Source organism: Momordica charantia (assembly GCF_013281855.1).
Source record: "Momordica charantia cultivar OHB3-1 chromosome 1 unlocalized genomic scaffold, Mcharantia_2.0 BLBB01000001.1, whole genome shotgun sequence".
In the NCBI taxonomy this organism is placed as follows: domain Eukaryota; kingdom Viridiplantae; phylum Streptophyta; class Magnoliopsida; order Cucurbitales; family Cucurbitaceae; genus Momordica; species Momordica charantia.
Window position 1 is genome coordinate 17689510 of NW_028275157.1, and position 25551 is coordinate 17715060.

The following is a 25551-nucleotide window of genomic DNA, read 5'->3' on the forward strand; positions in this document are numbered from 1 at the left end:
TGCGTGTTGATTTTCTCTCGAACTTAATTTCGTGTATTGATTTATTAAGACTTGATGTAATTGTCATTTTTTTGATTGGAAAAAATAATATCCTTCAACGTGAATACGAATGATAATTTCAACTTGAATAGAAATGATAATTTTTACCTTTAAAATTGTTAAAAGAAATATTATAGTTTATGTTTAACGAATTATAAAATATTTGTCTAGTACAACATTGATAATATTTTAAAGAAAAACAATGTTAGAATTGGTTTATCCAAAAAAATAACATTTTGCAAACTTTGATGGAACTATTTTATTGTCTATTTTGTGGGATCAAATAAAATTTTGTCCACAACCTGATTTTCATCAAAATAAATTAGTTTTTTTTTTGAGATTTTTATATAACTTTTGTTAAAATTAGTTCACGAACGAGTGAAAGATAAAAATTACAATACTTAACGTAAGTGAATCTAAATTGATAAAATTGAAAATTTACGATAAAAATTGATACACTAGATTTAAAAAAATTTTCCTTTTTTGCAATATTAGTGCATAACTTAAAAGTTTAGAGGAAAGATGGATTAATTTTTTTTTTTTTTTTTTTTAAGAAATCTCTCCCCTTTTTATTAAAGAAGGGAAAGTCTCTCTCCCACATAGAGTGCAACCCCTTTTCCAAGAAAGAATTTTCTTCTCCTGATCATAAAAGAAAACATAAAAAAGAAAAAAAAAATATTCTGTGTAAATAAATATAAAAAGTAAACAACAAAGTAACGGAAAACTTTAGTTGCTGATTGGATAGCGGCTAAATTCTTCTGTTTTGTGAGAGAATGGTTCAAATCAAATCAAATCAAATAAATAAATAAATAATATATATATATATATATATAGTTATTTCAGGTGGCCAAAAGAAGCTATTTTTAATAAACAGTCTTTTATTTTATAAGAAAACTACAATTCACAAAGGCATGTCTGAAATGAATAAGTGCTTTTAAATCATTTTTTCTCTTTTAGTTGGTTTTACGGAGAACCTTTTGATTTTATGAATAACTTTTTTTTAACAAAAGAATTTTTTCTTCCTATAAGAATTATAAACACGAACGTAATAACAATTTTAAAGCTTAAATCTTCTTGTTGTTAAATTTTAAGGTTCATTTAATTTTAATTTATGAATTTTCAAATATCTTATTCTTTGCAATTTATAGAAATAACTATTTTTTTGGCCTCTCAAAGCCTAAAATATCTATCTTAGTTTTTATATATTTGTTATATGTTTAATCACATATTTGAATTCTTATCCAATTTTTTAAAATCATTTTTAAATTTTAGCTTAAGATTTTTTTAAATCATTTTGAAAAAATTGATAAAAAAAGTGTGAAAATAGTATTTGTAAACTAAAATTTCAAAAACATAAAGAAAAATGATTATCAAACAAGATTTTATACCTTGCTTTGTCATTTAAAATATTAATGTTTACTTTATAAAATATACATTAATATTTATATAAAAAAAATATTATATCATCAGTTAAATCTTCAACCATAATAATAATAATGGTGAGGACTAAAATAATTATTTCTAAAATTTTAAGACTATTAGACTTGTTTAAGATATTTTTGAAAGTCAAAACATAATAATTTAGAATCAAATGACTGAATGAGTTCTAAACCTAATTTTAATATTTAAAGAATGGTGAGCTCCAAAAAATAATTTTGAGAAGAGGAATAAGGAATTTTTTTTTTTTAATTTCTAGTAGAAACAGTCTCTCCACAAAATTTTTAGCGGCAAAAGAGGAGCGAATTTTGGTTGGGAAATTGCATGTGGGTGAGTGTGTGGACAAAAATGCCCTCGGGGACGCGGAAATGATATAAGAGAGAGTCAGCCATAAAATTATAAATAAATTGACCAAAAAAGGTAACAAAGTATTTTGTGGACAGCATCTTGCCCCCACCACCTTAGGGTTAATTATTTATTTTTTTTTTTAGGATAAAAATTCTAATTCCACGACAATACTATGCTCAGAATATAATTTTGTCTTTATAAAATAATTTTTAATTTTGATTTTAACATTGTTTAAATATTAATGTACTTGTTGACAGGACTAACAAGTAACTATTTAGCATATTGTAGCATAAGAAAATGGGTTAATTAAATAAACTAATGCGATGAAATACATTTTACTAAATTTAATGGATTTTCCATTCTTATTTTATGTAGTTGGCCTATTCTCTCCTATTATATCATGTCAAATCATTAAGTCAATATTTAAGCAGTAATGGTAATGACAAAAATTTATTATAATAAAAATTAACAATTTTTTAAATCCAAAAACTAAAGTGTCACGTATATCAAAAACTAGAGATTAAATTCATGGTTTAAGCAATCTCATTTTTTAAACCTCCCAATATTGCAATTTAGCTTTTGATGCTAATTTTTTAATGTTAAATATTGATTAGAAATTTAGATTTGTTTTGAAACCCAACCATGATCTCTACGGGTAAATCTAAGTAGTTGTTTATGTACGTATCTATTTATTTTTTCTCTAATTAAATAGTCAATTAGCTATGAGGAGTTGCAGTTTTGATATCATTATTTAGAAATAAAAAATATACGAATAAAAGTAAGACGACATTTTGATGGGTATATATTAAATTTTTTTAAATAGATGTTTGACTCAAAGCAAACCAATTTCAAATTTAAACATAAAATACAAATAGAAAGTATTGTATAATGTACAAATATGGAGAGTCGAATATTCTAATATTAACCTATCAAATTGTCAATAATGAAAAGGTATGCAAGTAAAAAATGACTCCGTTTTTAAGTTGATTTCATAGTATTTTAAATTTCATATTATATTTATCCTTAAATTAGTCAATTTGGCATTTTCCAGACATATGAAAGAATTTTAACTATTTAAAAGTGTTCTTAGCCCTATATTATTTATTTTTAATATCTACCTTCTTTTATTTTTATTGATTTTTATTGACTGAGATAAAATCATATACAATAATAAAAGGTAATTGATTGTACTAAAAGAAGTAAATTGTTTCAACCTTAGTCAATACTATAATATCGAGAATTGGAATTATTAATGAACTTTGAAAATTTCACAACTTGACTGAAACATTTAAAAGTTTTTAAGATGTAAGTTGCTAAATTAAAAAAAAAATATATATATATATATAAATTAATAAATTTAGGAAAAGGATGAAAAAGAGTTAAAATTAACCGTTAATTGAGCTTGAATCATTAATTAACTACAAAAGTGAACCCATATTTAAAACTAGAAAAAAAAATCATTTTTCATCTAAACTGAGTGAATTAATTAAAACTTTTTTAAGTTTTTAAATATAAAAAAATCAATTAAAAGCATCCAAATTTACCATGCTATAAAACATCCAAATCTAACACCGATATTAAAAAGAAAAAGCAAAATAACAAAAAAATAATCCCTTAAAGTCATAGAGCAGCGTGACACACACCGAGGAATTGGGACGAAATAAAGTATTGGAATTATTATAGAGAAAGAAATTAAGAATAGACAATATAATTTTAAAATAAAGAAATGAAAAGAAAAGGATTGTTATTTGATTTTAGATAAGGTTAAGAGTGTAATTGTCAATTAGAATGGAGTGGTTCACATGCAATTGCAAAACACGGCGGAGCCGATAATAGCTGCGGAAGTCTTCACTCTTCCGCCGTATCTAGCAAGGGGAAAATGTGATTGGACGATTCTGCCCCCACAGCCAATATTGTTGACCGGATTATCCCTCGAGGCTCAAAGTTTGACTTTGCATGAACCAAAGGGAAGGGATAAGAATGTTTGAACTCTTCATTTCAACAATCCACATGCATCTAATAAAACTACAAATCAAACAAGACTTCTCATTTTTCCAACTTCAATTAAATATAATATTTTTAAAAGTATGTATATATATATATTTTTATTCCTTTTTATTTTTGTTGATAAAGAATATATCCTTTTCGAGAGGAGTTTTACATTTTACTAATCTGGCATCCATATTTGAAACATTACAGTCTCTATAGGATGACAGGAGCAAAAAATTAAGGAGGGATAATTAACCCTTGATTTATTTTAGATTAGAACATATATATATATGAAAAAATTAAAATTGAAGAATTTTTATTTTTCACTTTTTAGGACAGAAAGATTTAATTTGCTTCCTAAAGCTGAAAGCTTTAGAGTTGAAAGATATATATAAAGTTAGAATATAAAATTTTATACCTTTAAAGGGAAAAAAATGATTTTGGCCTACCATAGATCATTTTTCTTTAATAATGATTAAGCTAACATTAATCTTTGAGTTGTTAGACTCTGATATTATATCTCTTAAAATCAATTTAAGAACTATTGTGTTGTCAAAGCGAACATAACTCAATAGAAATTGATATATATCTCCAATCAAGAAGTTGTAAGTTTGATGATCCACCTCACATATTGTACTAAAAAAAACGGGATTAGAACCTCATTTGAGACGATTATCATATATTCATCCTATAGTTTTTTTTTTTTTCAAACTTAATGCAATTATTTTAGATTAGAGCTGTATTTTATCGATTAAGATAAGCCGCATATACAAAGTTTGAAGTAGGTGGAAATTTAATGGAGCCAGTCCAACAAATTTCTATACCAAGTTACTGGATTTAGGTTTTGTTGATTAGCCAACATCAGCACTCATTTAATAGATTTACTTATATTCAGGAAATTATTTTATTTTTTGACTAACATGTATCTTTAATCTATTTTAATAATTTGCAGAAAAACTCAACTTCTGAACAATGACTAAAATTTTAAGTTAATGGATTCGGGTGCTTTGTTACCAAATAAAAATCATTCCTACACTAATAATTAATAACCTAAACATAATTGATTAAGACATATATCTTTCAACAAAAAATTGGAGGTCTAAATCTCCATCTCTTCATACTATCGAACTTAGAAATAAAAAATTAAATTTTTAATATAACTTAGAAATAAAAAAATTAAAAGTAAAAATTCAACTTTATTAAATGATGCGATGAATTTCTATCAATGTAAGACATTAAATTGGTATCTATTTTTTCAAGGCACTTTTCTTTAGTCTAAGTCGTGTCGGGTTTATTAAGGATATTAATAGTTCGATTAGATCCTGTTCTACTCTATTTTTTGACAAAAATTGACGCTGAATTAATTTATTAATTTATATTATAAATTATAGGCCCTCAATTTATTTATTAGTAATAAAGGAGTGAAGGAGGGGGAAATGACTTTTTTTTTTCTTTTTCTCTTTTTGGTGTAAACTGAAAGTTGAAAAATAACAGAAAAATAAATAAATAAAGGACAGAAAGAAGGCACATGAAAATTGCAAAGATCCGTCACGTTCACGGATGGCTGCCTTTTTCAATTCATTTTATATTGTAATTGTAACTGGACGACTTGATTTATTATTATTATTATTTTGTTAAAATAAATTTGTGTCCTTTTTTTTTTCGTGGGATACGATGAATGTTAGATTGTCTATTTGGGCTTTCCGTGGGCTGGTCGTCATGGCCCAAGAGCCATCTTTTCATTCAATCCATGGCCCATTTCTTTCTTGTTGGATTTATGTGGGTGACCATTTAAGTTTAAAATGTTTTTAATGTTGATTTTATTTATATTCTTTATAGAAACATACTTTTTATTGTTATAAAAAACATGCAAAAGACTTTTTGCAACTCAACTTAAAGTATGTTTTATCTTGAATTTTGTATTTACTTATTATCATGCATATTGCATGATCCTTTTTCATTTATGATCAATCATAATGCCATGTTTTTTTTTTGTAAGAATTATCCTTCTTAATATTGTTGATGGTTATAAATTCATAACTTAAATATAACTAACCTAATATTAAAAAAATTTACAAATATATTCAGTCGTTAGGTTGGATTGGCGTTTTGGAAGAATCTCTACGAATTCTTCTTTGCAAGAGACATTCTTGGTGGTTTAGTGATGTCTCCTATAGTCTTGCTGAGATCTTCAGATAGAATAATTTGTTTACATACGCTCTTAGGGATCTTGTTTTCTCAAATTCCAGCTTTTTACTTTTCTAAAAAAATAAAAACTTTGACCTATATAGAAAGCTAGTATAAGTTATGCTCTCTCGTGTGCTTTAACTTCTCATCAATAGATTATTCTTTTTTTTTTTTCCACTTTTAAACCTTTATAAATGACTGTTGGCTAGAAATTTCTGATTGAACTTGTATTTGTATTTTTTTGCGAATTTAACAAACTTGTATTTATATTTATGTACGTGCGTAACAATTTCTAATGTATAATTATTTTATGCTTTATCTATGATGCATACTTTGATTTAAGGGCGTTGAGCTAGTTCTAAAAATAAGGAGTTAGCATCTTAAACTTGAAATCTTCGATTATGCAACTTGAAGAATTTCTTTGACTGCAGCTTTGATGAAGTTCTCTGACTGCAGCTTTTTGATGAAGTTCTCTGGCTTGTATCTTGATGAAATTCTTCAATTATGTAGTTGATGAAGTTCTCTGGTGTGCAACTTAACGAAGTTTTCTAGATTGTAGTCGGTGAAAAGACGATCCAAATTTTGAAGTTTTCGAGTCTTCAAATCTTGAAGTCTTTTTGTGCTTTCAAAGTCATCTAAATTCTTTTGAGTGCTTTCGAGGTCTTCTAAATTCTTTTGAGTGCTTGAATGTTGTTCATAGAGTATGGTTTGTCATCCTTACTCTGATACATAATACAAAAATCTTATTGTATTTTAAAAAAATTATAGTACAATCGGTTTTGATAGGAAATTAAAAGAAACAACTAAACAAGACTAGATTTGTAAATTTTTTCGAATAACAAACAATGTGTTAATTTTTAATTGTTTGTTCCTGACTTTGCTATTTACCATTTAAAAAAGGATTTTCAAAATCTAAACTTAAATTTGAAAACTATATATATATATTTTTAGAATATGAAAAGTGCAATAATAATAAATAACAATTTGGGGTCTTACCGACTCTCAAAAGAGTATTAATTAACAAATATGGAAAAAAGATGAAATGTAGAATTTGGTCATCAAAATCAAAATAGGTTGCAACTTGCACTTCGTATCAAACATTTCCATTTCATTTCATTTACATCAAACAAAGTAGAGAACTAATTTACACCCAAATTGCAGGAGATTCAACTGAGCATCAATTTGGATTCAACGCCAATTTCTTTCCAGTCCGATTCAAAACCTAAGGAGACGAGAAAACGTCGAAATGTTGCAGCATCCGCCGCTCGGCCGACTCCGAGCCGCCGGCGACGAGAGCTTCGAAAGTCTTTTTCACTTTGTTTAAGCGCTTGTAGTGGCGGATGCGGCGCAGAACGACGTCTCTGTCGAAATTGCCGGCCGATTTCAACAGGAGCTGGCTCGACACCACGCCATTGTCTCTGCCGGAGGCCGAGGCCTCGTCCCCGTGGAGAATCGGCTTCTCAAACTCGGACTCTGGAGCTTTGGAAATCACGAAAGCCATTTTTTTGCGTCCGGAACTCGGAAGAGAGAGCGCCAGAAATCGCATATAAAAGCGAACCCGGTGGCTACTTTTCTGTGGGTTTCGGCCCTCCCCGGTTTCACAATTCAGTGGGTTATTATTCAATCAACGATAGGATTAAAAAAATATATATATACCTAAAAATATTAGAGATCGTTTCTTTTTATGTTAGATCTGCGTGAAAATTATCCGGATTTCAAGTTTGCTGACACGTATTTTGTTTGGGATGATCCGGTGTGCCGATTCAGCCATCGATAAATCATCCTTTTTAAATTGTACATTTTTCAGTCTTCAATTTCATGATTATCTTGAGAGAAAGTAAATTTTATTTATAAACTTTGGTTTCTTTTGGATTAATAGTGAAAATTGATAATGTTCTGAAAGTTAAAAATAATTGTGAACCACTTCCATTTGAGGGTTTCTTCTGGATTCAACGTTTGTTTAAATGGGAGATTCATTAGCATATGATTAACTTTTTAAGTTGTTGGACAGGAGAACCCCAAGAATGGATAATTCTTGAAACCACCCAAACATAACTGCAGGTCTTGTGCAAAAAGTAGCTCATAATTAAAATAATAATAATAATAACTTTTTTTTGAAGAAAATAATTAAATTAATTATTGAATCAAAGTTAGAATTAGTATTAACTCACTATCAATTATTCATTAACAACAATCAATAACTTAATCATGGTTAATTTTAGTCACTACCCATAATCAAAATTGTAATTTCTTTTTGTACATTCAATATTGTAACATTTTAATTATTTTAAAATTATGTTGAATTATGTACTACTCAAGTTTAATATATATATATATATATATATATAATAGTACAACATGGCGAGGCTATGCTCGTTTTGACAATTTACTATCTATAAAAATCTAAATTAAACATTCGGATAATCAATATATTAGATAATATTATTTATAATTAATGACTAATAGCCTTTTACATCCAATTAATTGGTCAAATGGACAAAATATGTAAAACGGAAAAAAAAATAGCTTTTCTTTCTAGACAATATTGAGCCTTCAATCAAAACCTACGACGAATCAGACAGTATGCTAAATATAAACAATACACACTAACACAGTAGTATTTTTTATCACTTGAAATAAACAGTGGGCATCTCCAGCCTTCCCGTCTTGGAATTAACAGTGGGCCCTACTTTTCATTCTTAGAATGCAACAATCTACCAATAATATTTCTCTCTATCGAGTCCATCTAAACATAACTTAGTAAATAAGACATCTACAAACCATTCCAAAAGTCGATGCTATGATTAGAACTCTAAGGTTTCTTCTATTGAAAGAGCACTTTCGAACTTATTGAATATTTCGAAAAGGAAAAAACTTCCTTCCTAAAAATTCAGGAGGAAGCTCCTTCTAAATTCCTGAATGGTCGAGTAACGTGTAGACAAGTGAACCATGTAGGACTTATGCAAAATTAAAAAAACACTTGTCTATATATTATTGGACCACCCAGGACTTGAATCTTCAAGAGGGAAGTTAAAATTACCTTTAGATATGCACCATTTTTTGAAAATAACCCTCCCCCAATATTTTATCATATGCAGCAGATAATCTTTTTTGCCCCTTCTACATGACAGTGACAAATATATATAATGCACAGATTTAGAAGAGGCAACAAAAACTATTCGTTTTTATTGTTGTCTAGGAGAGTCAACAGAAAGCCACTTACAATCCGTCGTATGATAGGATGAGGGATATTACGGCACAGCCGACCATCAATATATGCTAAAATACCAGACAGCATAAACTTGCCAATTCCCATACTCCAGATGAACTTACCACTTTGTTCCTTGCCAGGAACTAAAGCAAGCTCGGTCGTTTCAATATCAGAATTCGATTCTTTGTTCTGAGGAATCCTAACCACAATCTGTGAGACACCTTTTCTCAGCATACGGATTGCAAAACTTACAAAGAGGTGTTCGCAGAGCGTTCGCACCGTAGGCCCGATCTTCCATTCCTGGACGAAAGATGCAGAAAGCATTGGTCAGTAACTGGGTCGTGCACTATCTGAGCCCCATGTGCCAGAATTTTGATGAAAGATAAGAAATAGCATTGTAACTGCAATAAAATGTCGACTTTAGCATACACCTGAAGTTAAGAAGTGGGAACTAAAACGGATGTGATCCAGAGGAAAGAGATGACATCTATTGCTTTGTTATGCTGGTCTTTGTGCCATAGAATACTAAAAGGAGAGAACAGAACTTGTATTTCGTATGACCATCCTTATTTTCATTTTTCTTTTAATAAATAATGGGCATTTGAGCTAGTTTACATGCACGATGATTAATCCCACGGAAGAATGGTGTGACTCTATAACATTTGGAATTGTAAAAAGGATATACAATATCCTAAATAGATGCCTAACATAGTCTGAATATGAATTTACAGCTTACCCATCTGATCACTAGGCTAATGGTGATTACTATCGACTATTTATTGATTACCCAAGTCAGAAGATTTCTTAGATCAAATGTGCTAAGGTTGATCTTCTATTAGTGATATATCTGATTAAGCCTTGGACAATAAACTTTTTACATCTTTCACAAACTTTTCGTTGGTATAGTCTTGGAGTACTGGGTTCTATAAAATATTTCCATAAGATCTCTAAGAAAATGAATTAACAGATTAGCAATCTTACTCGAGAAGCAACCTCTTGTATGGTATGAGATAAATGAGTTAATTTTTCAATCTCTCATAATGCTCCCTGTTAATAGCTTTAATTTCCTTGGAGAGTTCCAATTTTTGTCCCTTAATCAATGTGGCACGAGAACAAAATATCCTTGAGAAACCGAGCTACCCCCAATTCCTACATTATCTTAGTGAGCCAAGGTCATTACTTCCAAATTCGAGCTAAGGAATTCTTTAACTTTTTGGTTGTCATTTTCCACCTCACTTAGGTGATGCTTAAAAAAAAACGTGATTTTATTTTCAGTGCTTAAAGAACAAAATTTAGTGCGCTTGGATTCTGAGATAAGGATATTCAAATTGATCCAAGATTCAAAAGGTAATAAATGGGAAGCAGGACCGGTACTGGTTGTTACAGTCTCTCCATTGACTTTGGACATTTGAGTCCATGCGAGGGGCAGTGAGTGTTAGCAGCTTATGGAATTGGTATAATATGGAGAGTTCAATTAAATTATTGATGTTTGTACTCTCACCTATTGCATATTTATGCATAACTACAGCAGTCCGCATGGAAATTAAGATTTCTAAACTACTATATATGGATAAGAAATATCATATAAAACAAAACATGAATGAGTCAATTAAAAAAAAATCAATTCCATGATCAATCCTCAAAGATTTTCTCTTCAAAATAACTCAGGATTTAGCTCAAACTATACCATGAAGGTTTAGTCATAGATTTGAACACAACTACCATTTTGAGAACAGAAAAACAAAGCTAGAAAACGTAATAAATAAGAAAGTGGACAGAGTGCTAAGCTTACACTTTCACGTCGAAGATGGTGAAAAGGGCGAGTAGCTGTTGCCGGATCTCCCTTTAACAATGCTTTGCTAACAAGAAACCTTTTCACATGTTCCACGATCTCATTTATCAGAGAAGTGTTTGGGGGAAGATTTTTAAGGATAACCTGAATGCATACATACTATTATTTTATCTCTGAGGCATAGTTAAAAGGGTTGTCGAATTGAAAGCATGTGCAGTCTGAAAAATCAACATAGAAATCAGGTCATAAGATATCTCCGTTTGGCATGATTTCATAATACTGCATCTAGACCATTTATGCACAATCAAGATTACCATGTATCAAAGAACCTATAGTCATGGGCAGAAATTTTCAAGTTTACATACATACATACACACATATATATATACAGAAAAAAGTTCTTGATCAGCTTCTTGTATACCTCTAAGACATACCTGATTGTCAATGACTCTAACTCTAAGATATTCTTGTTTGTACATTGTATCCAGCATAGCTTGCAGGTAGCCTTCAACATATAACTGCAGCAATCCAAAAAAGACATCACTATGCAACTATGGATTGCTGATATTGACTCTCTGGAATTAATAAGCCAAATTACCATAAAAGGATCCACAATTTGAGGCTAAACAAAGTTATCTTTATGCTTCTCCCAACATTGCACAGCGATGATGTTGGTGTAATGTAATATTTTAATTATACTATATTACTACTACATGTTACATGAAGTCTTCCCTTTCTTTTTTGTTTTATTTCTAGTAAAACTACTATACTTTATAAGAAGTTGGGTAGATGTTAATTATTACAATTAATTAAAAACATGAGCTAATTTATCGAACAATTGTAATGCTATCATAATCCATAAACATTACTTTAGTAATTTGTATAACTAATGGTACAAATCAATTTAGATACTTTTGAATCATTTATGTATTAATATATTATATCGCTAATATTGAGTTTAGCAGTATATATGTCAAAGCAAAATAACCTAAGCTAGCTCAACCCATCTGTGTAGCTCACTGATATGAACCTCTTTTTTTTTTCTTTTTTCTTTTATTAGAAAAAGAAACTCTTTCCTGCTTCTGCACTTTCGTCTGGTTGTTAGGAACACACCATATACCTTCAGTAAAGTTCGTCTCTGTTGGGTTAAAGTTTTTCCCTTCTTCATTCTTTAAGATTGTAAAACTCTCTGGCATCTTTATGACATACAGTGTGTTGAAAAATCAATTGAACAGTGACTCTTTGAACTTTCAACTCAATGTTGGTAACGGGGTATTAAGGCTAATCCCAAACCGTGAGAGCCAAAATGGAGGAAGGAGGATCAGTGTGATAGATTGTGATTGATAAGGGCGACAGAATGGAGCAGGCTATGAGGTTAACCATCCGATGGTGAGAGCATCATTAAAGACAAGATGAAGACAACTAGGGAAGAAGAGATGACCTTGGACCTAACATTCATGAGCCCAAGAGGTGCTGGGATCAAAACTTGGTTGGTTGGTCGTAGTTTGCAATGAGTAATGATGTCAATTCTAAGAAAAGAAAAAATAAAGAATCTGTGTTAGAGTATATTAGTATATTTTATATTCTTGTATTAATATTAATTTGTCTTTTGTTCTTTACCTTCTCCTTCTAGGATTAGGTAACCTTGTATATTTGTCTATATATAGACTTTAGTAATGAGAATGAGTAGAATCTGGTTCTCTCAAACTTTAGTTTCTACATGGTATTAGAGCTCTAGGTTTCTTGCCCATTAGGGTTTTGTGCCCATTAGGGTTTTGGTGCGCATTGGGGTTTTGTCCCTTTTTGTTCATTGCTATCCAACTCAACTCACTACTACCGCCGCCGCTGCCAACCACCGCCGTTTGCTGATTCGCCAGCACTGTTGTTTTCTGATTGCTGTTCGTGGGTTTCGTCTCGCCGCCAATCGCCGTCGCCATCGCCGTGTGCTTTCGTCATTGCAAGTCGCCAACCGTCGCCTTCGCCCCTCTGGTTGTCGTGGGGTAGCACTTGGGGTTTCTGGGTTCAGAAAACACTTAATCCGATTTGATTCCAGCAATTTGATTAATTTGTTTTGTTTGGTTCGGGTGGTTTGATCTGGTTCTGTCGTTTTGTTCAAATAAGTTTGTTTGTTTGTTATGACTGAGAAGAAATCAATCGTAACTTCTGAGTTGATCCCAATGATATAGAACACAAGTTGAATGAAGCACGAATAGATTATTTGTCTAACAAGTTAGGCATGATTAACATATATGCACCAACTTGAGGGGGAGTGTTAGAGTATATATTAGTATATTTTATATTCTTGTATTAATATTAATTTGTCCTTTGTCCTTTACCTTCTCCTTCTAGGATTAGGTCAACCTTGTATATTTGTCTATATATAGACTTCAGTAATGAGAATGAGTAGAATCTGGTTCTCTCAAACCTTAGTTTATATAGTCTGCAACTCATGGTGGGTAAGGCACAATTGGAATTGAACCCGACGCATTGTAGAAAGTAGCAAATCAACAATGACAGGCTTGGAAGTCTAACGGGTAGGAGCGCAAACTGACCGGAGTTTAATTGTGGGATTTGGAGTCTTTTTGCGACATCAACATAATAAAAGTTTGAAAAGAAAATCTAGAGCATTTACTTCTTCCCTTGAGGTTGGAAGTTGAAATCTCCATATCCGGATTTTTGTTGTACTTAAAAAAATCTAGGTCAAGTATCCTTCATATGTCCTCTCGTGGACGATCCTATTTGGCAACCTGAATAGTACGGATATACTTTAGAAAAGGTTTCGTTCCTTGCTCTCCAGTCCTCAATCTATGTTCTTTGTTCAGCAAACAGCGAATGTCAAGTTCATTTACTCTTCCTTTGTCCCTTTGCGGCCAAGCGTTGGGAAAGACTATTCTGCCTCTTCAATTTATGTTGGGTTTTTTCAAACTCAGCGTCAGGGAACTTGAAACAACTTCTTTATGGGCCATTTCTTCTCCCAAAAGCTCATCTTCTTTCGACCAATACAGTCAAAGCATTGCTCTCGGAATTTTGGTTCATAAGAAACCAACGGCTTTTCAAAGACAAAAAAGGAGATTGGTTCGAATGTTTTGATCTAGCTAAGTACAAGGCATCTCTTTGGTGCTTGATCCAACCTCTATTTAAAGATTATTCATCTGAAGCTATTTTTATATCTGGGGATGCTTTCCCTTTGCATTAATTTGTATTTTATTTCCTTTATTTCTTTTCACTTGCATCCCATGAGAGTTTGTAATCTTTAAACTTTTTCTGGTATCTTTTCATATATCAACGAACTCCTTTATTTCTTTTCACTTTCATCCCAGGAGAGTTTGTATCTTTGAACTTTTTCTGATATCTTTTCATATATCAATGTAAAGTTTGTATCTTGTTCACAAAAAAAAAAATATATATATATAACTAATTAAAAAAAATCCCATAAACTATTTGTTACTGTATAAAACGAAAATAAAATGATGATGGAGACTAAATGAACCTGTTTTGCAAAACTTAGGGCTAGGGGATAAAATATAAATCATAACTTTTGAAAACTCCAAGTTCAAAATAGACACAAAATAAATATCTAGAGGCTAATAGTGTAATTTAACTAATAATTAACCACAGAACTATATATCATATGTGCATAGTGAAAATTAAAAAAGACATGTATAGCTGTAGGTATCATACAGATTATGCAATTGAAGGGAAATTAATCCAAAAAACATCTTTCGAAATACATTCTTCAATATATAAAAGAACTGTATCACAGCTGTGTAATTTCATGAGATAATACTTGCACATTCAACTAGAAGTTGTCTATAGTGATCACAAGCTGACGGATACTACATTTACCAGTATACCACACACATTACCTCATCAACCCCTGGGCTTCGATCAAGTTTGATCTTTCTATCTGGGCCACCTTCCATCAAGACACTCCCAAGTAAAGATGGATCCATGGCTATCTTTAGTATTCCTTGGTGAAATCCACTCACCTTCGAAATTGCAGGGACAACAAAATCTTAGTTTCTAATGTTTAATTTCAGGTCAGGAGGCAAATAGCTAGAAAGAAGAAAATGCATAACATATGGACTTGAATAATGAGGTTATCTACCATTCCATTAAAACCACTTGCTTCTGCTCCCTTTAGAACAGAGTCTGAAATCTCAGTTATAGCAGCAAAGATAACATTCGACCCAGCTGTCTTCAACTGTAAATCAGTTTTAAGCCAATTAGACTTTATCAATACCATGACAACATCAACATGTATGCAAAAAAAAAATCAGACTTACAGTTTTCCCTAAATCTCCAAAATAGCGTTTGGTACCTGACACCCTTTTCACATCAATACATTTCTTGATAAACTTGAAAGTCCCTGCTCTCAATAGCCAAGCAGCAATTGAACATTAACAAAACATAGACCTTTAAAAAATTGATAGAATCATCTTTGATCATGAATGCAATTGTCTTTTTTTTTTTAACAACAATTGTCAATTGTAAATAATTGAAAAAATAGGTTCAATTTGAAATCTGCAATCAATTATTTGCTTTGTTTAAGCTAAAAAAAATTCATTGGCAAGAAAAGACAAGGTAAATGATTAGACAAAGAAGTTAAGGGAAAAAGTACCTGGAAGACCCATAAACCCACGTGAGGGATCGAAGAAGACATCTAATGAAGATGAAGATAAGTCATCAAAGATGGAAATAAAATCTGGAGGGAGCAATGAACTTCCCTTTGCAATATAGACAGCCCTCATGGCATACCTGGATCATTATAATGTGATTTCAATCTATGCAGCATGTAAAAAATATAACATAACAAAATGAAAACACAAGGTCTGCTTACCATGAATAATGTTGAGCACATCTAAGAAATAGTTCACGCATTGTGATCAAAGCATGAGTAACTAGAACACCATTGAGCTCAACAGCCACATTCTTCATGGGAGGGATCTACAAAGTACAAGAAAAAGGCAAAAATCAACGGACGCGTGCATGTGAAAGTAGAAAGTGTTACAGATGTTTAAGTGAGCAAGAGAAATCAAGTGCACAGGACTGTTCAAATCACACACCTTTACTACACTATGTAGTAAGGTCCTCAGAGTCTCCTGCGTTGAACTGTAACTTGAATATGATTCCTCAGGAAGGAAATTTGCAATAATCTAAAACAATAAATAAATCCAATTATAATCTGCCTCCAGTTAAATATCAAGATTGGGCAAGCTAGAGTGAACATAAAGCCAGACCTTTATTGGGTGGATCTCAAAATGGTCAAAATAGTACTGCTGGCTCCTAGTTTTTGAGTCACTAAGAGATGTTCTCCAAAATGGAGCAATCCTCATTAAGGTCTCCTCATCAAGGTTCAAATCAATTGGCTGTGAATATAGGCTAACAAAATCTAAGTGGTGTAGTTAAGTAATGAAGAAAGTTATGTTAAGACTAAATTAAATAATTAAGTTAATATTAATATGGTAATATAAATGTTTAAAATTTGTAGCAAGTGAAACATGATATTAGAGTATATGGTTTTAAATTCAGATTATTGTAATTCTATGTCTTCCTTTAATATAAATCATTCATCTGTTGAACTCAAAAAGTTAGTAACATTTATGAGACATTTGAGGGTTGTGTAAAAAATAAATTAAATAAGCAGTTTTACCTCAGCAGCTTCAAAAGGTTAGTAGTAATTTAATGAGTTTTATTGCGTAGCTAAATTATTTATATGAAATGACATTTTCAATTTGGTCCATGAAGCAAACAATCCGTTAAGCATATAAGGTCTACCAAACGGCCTGTGGTGTATGGCCAATGCTATTGTTATAATAATGCTTGATATTACCTGCAGAACAACAGATAAGTATTTGACTTGCTTGACATGAATGCTGGTTGAGTTCAGGATGCACACAACTTTGAGAACACAATCATTTGAGTCACTGTAATCCACTTGATGTCTACGAACCATTGCAGCAAAAACAGCTCCTACTCTCTTTTCCTCCAATCTCAATGACTGCACCAATTACTAATGAATTAGCACTCGACCGTTACAAAGTATAAGAATAAATAGTTGGTTATTGGAAGGACTTGGCAACTACCAGCATAACATCAGGGTAACGGTAAGCAATACCTGAATAGTAATCTGGTTATATTTCTGCTGCTCTGTAAACACAGAATACAATTTAATGTCCCCGAGTCTAGCAGCTACAAGTGGCATATAAGCTAACGGCTCGCTCCCATTTTCATCCTTAAATTATAATTAGAAATAATCAAGTTAAAAGGTTGAAGACATTGATATTCTAATAACAATACAATTAATTTAAAATTTGTTGGCCGATCTAATCAACAAATCAATTCTCGGCAACCATTCTCTTAACCCAAAATGACCTGTAAAAGGCACAATCCAAGAAATTGTGTAGAATAATTTTATACTCACAGTTTCGTACATAATGAGGGACTAGGAAAACAAAGCAAAACAAATTCTGAGACATGAGTGACTATTACTATGAATCACATGGATGAACTGTAATATTCAAAATACTCAATTGGATAGGAAGGTTTGATATCATATTGCAAATCTACATATTAGAGGTAAACAATGCGTGGGGAATTTCAGAAAAAAAAAGAGGGGGGTGGTGTGGGAAAATTCAGGTCCAGGCCTAATTTAGCACCATTTTCTGATAAACCGTGGAAAGATTCAGGCAGTAAATCCTCCTTATCCTTCCATTTTCTTTTTTTTTTATATAAAAAAAATGAAAAAGAACCGAACTTTACATGTATAGATAAAAAGATAGAAAAATGCTCAAGGATACAAAACTCCAAAGTGCATAAAACCAAACAAAAGTAAAGAAAAAATCTCCTAAGTAGACAACAGATAAAAATAAAACTAAGAACAGAATGCCTTAGATCTCAACAAGCAAACAAGCCAGAGCAAACAAAACCACCCCATAAAACTGCAAAAACAGCAGCAAGCTACTGCCCAAAAGAAATGAACACCTAGAACCTTTGATGAAAGCAAAAAATCAAAAAGAATGCCCAGTTTTGGTATGCAAGATCAGTCTTGTCGAAAGAAATAACCAACTAAAAAGCTTACTTGGCACAACAAAAGGCTGAAAAGTCAAGGTCTCCAACCCCTAACCCCGACCTCCTTATCCTTCCATTCATCCGGATGATTACATTCTTTATTTTTTTAGTTGTACATAATTTATTTATTTTTCTGATTTCTTATTGCTTTAATTATATGGTTTCTTTCTAAGATTTAATCCATAAACAAAGTTAAGGAACCAATCTTCTGCGAATACGGGAGAATCGGTTTCTCCGACATGACATCAAAGCCGGAGGAAAGGAAATATTCTCAATTACAGCAGTCACTGCTAACTGACTGAAACTCCATCACCAATGAGGCCAAACTGCCACCACCTTCAGCTCCTTGCTGTTTCATTTCTTCTTTTCCTTTCTTCTCTTATTAATTTATTTAAAAATCTTAAGTTTCCTATAAAATATATATATATATATATATATATTATATAATTTATTTAAATTTTTATATCACATTTGGTTTTGAGGACCAAAAGTAGCTCCCTTGTTCGTAATGATTTGCCACATCTTGCCAATCATCACTTATTAATTCAATATGTATGCCATTTCAATACTTAAGTAATAGTGTTAACGGTAAAGTTGGTGTAAACCAAATGAGAGAGAATTGTATTAATGGAGATGAAGCCTCATCATGGCCCCTTTTATAGAAGAGGGCTACTAACATTTAACAAAAATAGTCTTAGGCATGGTTAACAGCTAACCAACTAACTTAAGCCTTTAACTAATAAACTGATAAAACCAACGCGCTGTTACATCACATTCTCTATACTCAATAAAATGTAATCAATTTTGTTAATTTTTGAAACTGTAAAAATAATTCACTTTTGAAATAAAATATATTATTGTTGGTTAAATTGACTTTATCTTAGGTAAAAGAAATAAAACAGGATATGAATATGTGGTAAATTTCTAAATAATTAATGTCATTACCAATTTTCAATTATAATAAATTTCATTAACACTTTTAATCCTTCCCCTTCTTGGTCTAATTTCGAATGGAACATCTTTTAGGATTGTTACAACTATTCAATCAAATGATATTGCGCATGTTTTCAATCTCTTCTCGAGAAACAAGTAGACTATTTCTTTGCAAAATTGTGCTAAAAAAGAATCAATAGAAAAAGAAAGAATCGGAATTGATCAATATATTTCTCGAAACAAACCAAAAATTAAAAAATAAAACATTTGATAGTTTTATTTGAAGGAAACCAAAATAATAAATTAAAAAATAATTACAATAAATGAATTGAAAAAGGAAAGGAAGAGGGCAGAATGGAAAGAGAGAGTTTCTCCTCTATATATTGCATAGACAAAGAAGTTTCAAGTTCAAAATTCAGAGTCATAGTTCTAATTAGATAAAAATGCACAACAAATAAGGAAGATATTATTCTATAGAAGCAAGGCACAATACCACCCACTTAACAAAATTGGAGTTTTAACATATTTGAACTTGATAAATCAATGAAAACTTGAGAAGGGATGGGTCAGGGAGAGAACATGCAAGACTGACCTGCCTCCAACATTCAAGTAAGTGAACTGTGATATCAGAAATTATGAGTTGAATTTTTTCAGATGTTTGAATCACCGAATCTCCTTTGTGACAATCAGCTTTCTCACAAATCCGTAAAACCCTGGTTGGACCATCCGCATATATTTCATAGCCAACCCTCACAATCTCCCGGCCATGAAAGTCGTCCGATATTGTTTTTCTGTCTCCCACGTTTCTTTCCCAAAGAAAGTGACGTGCCAAGCCTCCTTGTTGCCTAGACTTATACAAAGGCTTCCATGCACGCAACTTATCCAAGTTAATTTCACGTACAAGGCTCTCTATCAGCAATTTCAACAACAAAGAGTCAATCTAAAAAACTTGTCTTCGAAAAACATTCCTTAGCTATAGAGAATAATATGAATTTTGAAATTCAGACCTGTGCAACCCAATGTCAAAATCAAATAATTTTTAAACAGAGCTCCTTCCATAATCATCAACATCTAACAAGTTGGAAACAGAGTATCGCACTTTCATGGTAGAAGAAGATATAAAATGGTATAGGGCAACAAATTTCTATATATAACTGCATCCCCATCCCAAGACCAATTACATACGATGCCAAACCATTGACATGCTTTGCGAAGCTAAAACGGTGAATCTTTATTTCATCTGATGGATCAATAATCACTAAGATTGTTAAAATTAGAAAAAACCACAATCCAGCAAACCCACGATCATTTTCCAAGGTCATGATTGTTCACTTATGTCACCTACGTGGTTTACCTAGTGGCAAAAAAGGAAAAGAAAAGTCTGACAAGAAAAAAGAGCTATACAAGATGAAAGGATATAGACCTTGAAAGAAACAATTCATAAGTACCGTTAATTAGGACATTGATTAGACTAACCTTGCTCTACGAGATGAAAGGATACTTGATAAAGGACAAGCATTGCACTTCCTAGATGGTTTGAAGGAGAATCTTAATCAAGTGTTAATTCTTAATATTGAAATTAGTCAAGTTCCATATCTTTGATAATTAAGGTAGTGCATCTATGAAATTGTACAAAAAGTAGAAAGTCAAATTACAATGACAATGGGAAAATCCAAGGTTGGTGAGGAAGGCACAAGCGCAGAAGTCTAAATTTGAGGATGGTCAAACTTAATGCAGGGTCACCAAGTAATAAGATAAAAATGAAAAAAGAGAGATTAGAGGAAAACTATGGTCTAAGTTTTGTAAAAAATCTCAGAGTCAACTCTTCGTTCATCAGATCAAAGGTTGTTATATATAATTTTCCATCAAACATTAATCAAATGACATTCCCAAACTCAAGTCATACTTCAAAACCTTTACATAAAATATTGGGATGCCTCAAATATATCTTCAGTCTAAATAATTCTACAAAGTTCAAATAAAATTAAAGATTTAAGTGCTTAAAAGTGAGTTGCTTAGTAGAGACAAATATGTAAATTTTGTTTTCCGATTCTCAATTAACCTAACTAGCAAGTCATTAGAAATACACGGAAAGCAGGGAATTTTTCTTTTAAAACCCTTATTATTTCATACATAGCATTAATAGCAATCAGCAACCTAGTCAATATCACCAAGGTAAAAATATAAAAGAGAAGAAAGATGTAGACCTTGAAAGAAATAATTCATAAGTACCATTAATTAGGACTACTAGCTCATGTGGAAGAGTCAGGTCATCCCAGACATAATCAACGCTACATTGAGATCCTAGAACCTCTGGTTCCAAAACATCCTGTAAAATTATCGTGTGATTAATAGAAAAGAATACTAACATACATATCCTAGTTCACATCATTGACTAATTGATAAGAGAGGAAAATGGAAGAACAGCACAACCTTCTGATAGTATGTTACAGAAAAATTGTGCAAACAATTCTCAATCCTGTATGGAAGATTGGTATTTGGTGGTTTATGGAAATGTAAACTTAATGTTGAACCTTCTTCCACCACATGAACTGCAGCAAATTCAATTATACTTGTGCCTTTTGAAGTCCCTTGGTCTGGCTGCCTTTTGAATTTCAGGTAAAATCGTCCCAATGAAGCAACGCATATTGGGCCGGACCAACTCAAATCAGACTCACTTAGGCAGAACTGAATAAATTTTAAAGAATCGTCCATAGATTTTGTGTGCTTCTTCACAAAATTTTCAAATACACTGGACTCTCTAGGCTGCTGGATTCCATCCTGCAGCTTTAGTGTTGCTTTCTGTTTACTGTTGACTTCGATTGTGCCTCCATCATTCTTCATATAGGAGTAAAAAGAGCAGCCAAGAAGAAAAAAAGGTTCAAAACACATCTAAAAAAACAGTGACTAAAGTGCTAAAAAAAAGTAGCTCAAAATTGAAGAATGAATTACATACCTGCAAATAACACTGACGGACAATAATATCTTCTTTTGATTCATTAATCACAACATACCGTGGGACTATGGTAACTAGTTGGGACGGCAAAACCATATTTCCTAACGGTGATCCCAAAGAAACACCAAGTTTGATGCTAAATACCATGTCATCTCCTTGCATTTGCAAGCTTAGTTCTGTGAAGCCAGATAGAGCGTCCAAGTCAAGTAGTGCTTCTTCAGATGTGTAATTTTCTAACACCTGTACAAACACCTTTTTGGACCTGTAAGAAGTTACGTTGATGTCATTAAATAAATTGGAAATTCAGAAGATTAAATGTAGTTAATGTGAGACAAGGAAACAGAAAGAAAATAATTAGAAAAAATCCATTTTACTTCTGAGTGTTGATCTATCTTACTTTAAGAGCCATGAACAAGTGGAGTTTGGAGCCAAACATATTCCTAAATTTGGGAATAAACCATTCTCCTCTACATCCCTGCATATAGCCATGGCTTTCATTTGTTATAGATTATGCCAAAGATATGCATAGGCCATAAAACAATGCACGTAAGCATTCATGAATCATTCTTAGATGCCCCTACCTGTAAAGGGTCTTCTTATTTGAAGCAAGAAAACGCAGCATAAAATTTGTGTCGTTCTTCAGGGCATACGGTGCAAAAACAGATACCTGCAATTCAATATACATTAGGTTGCCTGAAGATTAAAATGCATTAGATTTCCTATAAGGCATTATTATTTTAATAGCTTCTTAGTTGGAGCTGCTGCAAAACTTCAACCGAACCACTGTAAATAAATAACTAGTAGTGAAATGTGTATTTTGTTCTTTCAAGACAAAGTAAAATGTGACGTTAACATAACCTCTAATGTGCCTCTATGGCCACGAGCCAATCTTAAGGAAGCAAAGTACTTTCCACCTCCAAAATCAAGATCAATGTCTACCGACTGAACACTGCTTTTCTGCTTCAGTAACTTTTTGACAAAATCACCACTACTCACTGATTTGCAGGTTGAATTTAACGCAGTTAATGTAACAGTAAAAAAAATTATGGCAGGGTTCACATAGAAATCAGCTGTTGAGTCAGATGATATAGTTGCCCTGGTTCCAATATGCGAATCCTCATTTATGGTACTAGTATCTGCTATAAAAAGAAATGACAAGTTAGATCATTTTAAACTATCCAAATGGCAAAACAATTTCAACTTTACCTGTCTCACTTAAAAGCACATGTATCTCCGAATACAATAAATTGGACACTCGAACGGTAGGTAGAAGAAAAATTTGTTTTTGCTCTTGTAACACATCAGATGAATGGCTATTATCAAACCTATTCCCAGATTCATCAGGCTGCAAAATATGCACATCCCTACCAACGCACTGAATCAGAAAGTGCAAGTTGTTAACATGTCCACCATCAACTAACAGCTTACAACTTGATGTGCTAAAGGAGTACTTCTCCGATCCAACCATTAAAGCCTTTCTGACTTTGTAGCTTAACTTATCAAAAATTCCAGACAAATGCACTGCCTTTTCACCTTTAAAATCATCTGACCACTCAACTGACTTTGAATTCATCGAGTTATCAGTCAACTTTGGTCTAAAAGAAAGAAGGAAGTTTCCTGCAAGGTTTCAACTCAACAATTTCAGAAAAAGATAACCTGAAGAGAAAATATAGACGAATGCAGTGTAATACTGTTAACTAAAACCTTTGGAAAAAATTTACGGTTCTAGCAATTAGTACAGGGTTTACATACATAAGGCTGGACTTCTACTCCATCATAGATGTTTTTATCTTCTATTTAAATGGTGGGTAAAACCAAGGAAGAATATTCTTTTACTCATGTTATTAAATACTTACAATCAGCGAATACAAAATATATAGGTACGAATATTAAGGCTCTAAGGACTCTAGTTCATCATCTCTCACACAGTGATTGGGAGGAAATAGAACAAATCCAACAAGGATATTTCCTATTTAGAACTGTCAAAATTATGCTGCAGTTTCGATGGCTGTGCCTGGTTTTCTAAACCCAAAAAATATCACTAGTTAAAAAAACTATATGGAGTCCCTTATTCTGGTAGTTTTTATCCAAGTCAGCAAACTTGGAGGACAAATAATAACATGAGCTGTTTAAGGGGATCGTATGATAACTCTTCTTAATTATATAGTAATCTATAACTAGGAGTTCTGTAATTATCTGGCTATACCCTTGGAAGAATAGCATTGATTAACATATTCAGTATAAAAATGTACACAAAATTTTCACCCCCCCTAAGGTGCTTGCTTAAAGACATTGATCGTGTGTAGGTAGGTTACCATTACTCTCAAATAACTGTTCAGGACGATTCTTAGGTAGCTGTTCAAAAATATTTACAAAATGTTTTGACTTCCCCTTAAAAGTGTGCTTGAAGATGTCTATCATCGAAGGTCTTAAGAATGAATAAACCACCACTCAACCAAAAAGCTTAAGCTGATGGGTTGGGTAAATTTAATTCATTTATGGATATCTCAACACTCCCCTTCACTTGTGGGCTTGGAAAATTACATCAAGACCCAACAAGTGGAAATCATAATAAACGGGGAGGAAATGACAAAGCAGGAGTTCGAACACAGGACCTCCCGCTCTGATACCATCTTAAGAATGAATAAACCACAACTCAACCCAAAAGCTTAAGCTGATGGATTGGGTAAATTTAATTCATTTATGAATATCTCAACAGTTACCAACATTAGAAATTTGTCAAATGATTTTCTAGGAAGATTTATAGTTATAATGTCAGTATAGAGATGTGAGACATGCAGTTCACTCCTCTCTCTAGTTTCAGTAGAGAAAGTGAAATTTGATTCTAACATGCTTAAGTATTTTTTTGAACAAGAAACGAACTTTACATTGATAAATGAAAAGGAACAAAAAATTGTTCATTTGGGGTGAAATGAAGAGGATGAAGAAGGGAAAAAAAAAAGATACAAACAAACCAAACTAAATAAATGAAGCTTAAACATTACACAAAAAAGCCTCCCAATTAGAACAAATCATGCTATGAGAATAATTTGCAAAGAGATTGGAGAGAGCACACCATTGTGAGGCTTTGAACTTAGCTATACTGTATTATAACATGCTTAAGTATCATTAAGCACACTTTTAAGGGGAGTGAGAACATTTTATAAGTACTTTAACAGTTTCCTAAGGATCTTCTTAGACAGTTATTTAAGAAGATTAGTGTTAACCTACGCATGATGGATATCTTTAAGCATGCACCTTAGGAGGAGTGAAAATTTTTTTGAGCATTTATTTAACTGTAATATGTTAGCCATGTTGACAGAGACACTGTTTGAGAGGAATCAGAGGATATTTGAAGGCAAGAGTAAAGTTTGGATTGAGCACTTTGAGTGCTTTGATTTAGCTAAGTTCAAGGGCACTCAATGGTGTTCAATATCTAAATTATTCAAGCATTATTCATCTTGTCTTATTTGTCAAATTGAGATCATTTTATTTAGTCCCTATATATTATCTGTATTATTATTATTTTTCCTTTTTTACCTCGAAGGAGTTTTCATCCTTGAACAATTTTGATCCATGAAAAGTTCG

The 25551-nt window shown here is 32.0% G+C and overlaps 2 protein-coding genes across 10 annotated transcripts in view; both read right to left on the reverse strand.

Moving 5' to 3' along the window:
- Positions 1-7087: 7087 nt before the first annotated feature.
- Positions 7088-7782, reverse strand: LOC148213368 (uncharacterized). The gene has a single exon (XM_088125696.1). The coding sequence runs from the start codon at positions 7544-7546 to the stop codon at positions 7223-7225; it is 324 nt and encodes a 107-aa protein (XP_087981822.1). The 5' UTR covers positions 7547-7782; the 3' UTR covers positions 7088-7222.
- Positions 7783-9155: 1373 nt separating this feature from the next.
- LOC111005570 (vacuolar protein sorting-associated protein, putative (DUF1162)) overlaps positions 9156-25551 on the reverse strand; it is a 34276-nt gene continuing 17880 nt past the window's right edge. For 4 of the 9 annotated variants that reach the window (XM_088124342.1, XM_088124340.1, XM_088124334.1 and 1 more), the window contains 20 exons: positions 23170-23580; positions 22822-23102; positions 22545-22630; positions 22361-22438; positions 21964-22225; positions 21441-21845; positions 21240-21336; positions 19600-19916; positions 17122-17238; positions 16837-17004; positions 16244-16372; positions 16070-16159; positions 15844-15950; positions 15625-15761; positions 15290-15372; positions 15112-15207; positions 14870-14992; positions 11438-11521; positions 11004-11147; positions 9156-9511 (listed from right to left, as the gene is read on the reverse strand). In XM_088124342.1, the coding sequence (XP_087980468.1) occupies positions 9176-9511; positions 11004-11147; positions 11438-11521; positions 14870-14992; positions 15112-15207; positions 15290-15372; positions 15625-15761; positions 15844-15950; positions 16070-16159; positions 16244-16372; positions 16837-17004; positions 17122-17238; positions 19600-19916; positions 21240-21336; positions 21441-21845; positions 21964-22225; positions 22361-22438; positions 22545-22630; positions 22822-23102; positions 23170-23580 (3551 nt within the window). In that variant the 3' untranslated portion in view covers positions 9156-9175. The other 5 variants (XM_022277107.2, XM_088124347.1, XM_088124351.1 and 2 more) reach the window with 5 other exon arrangements.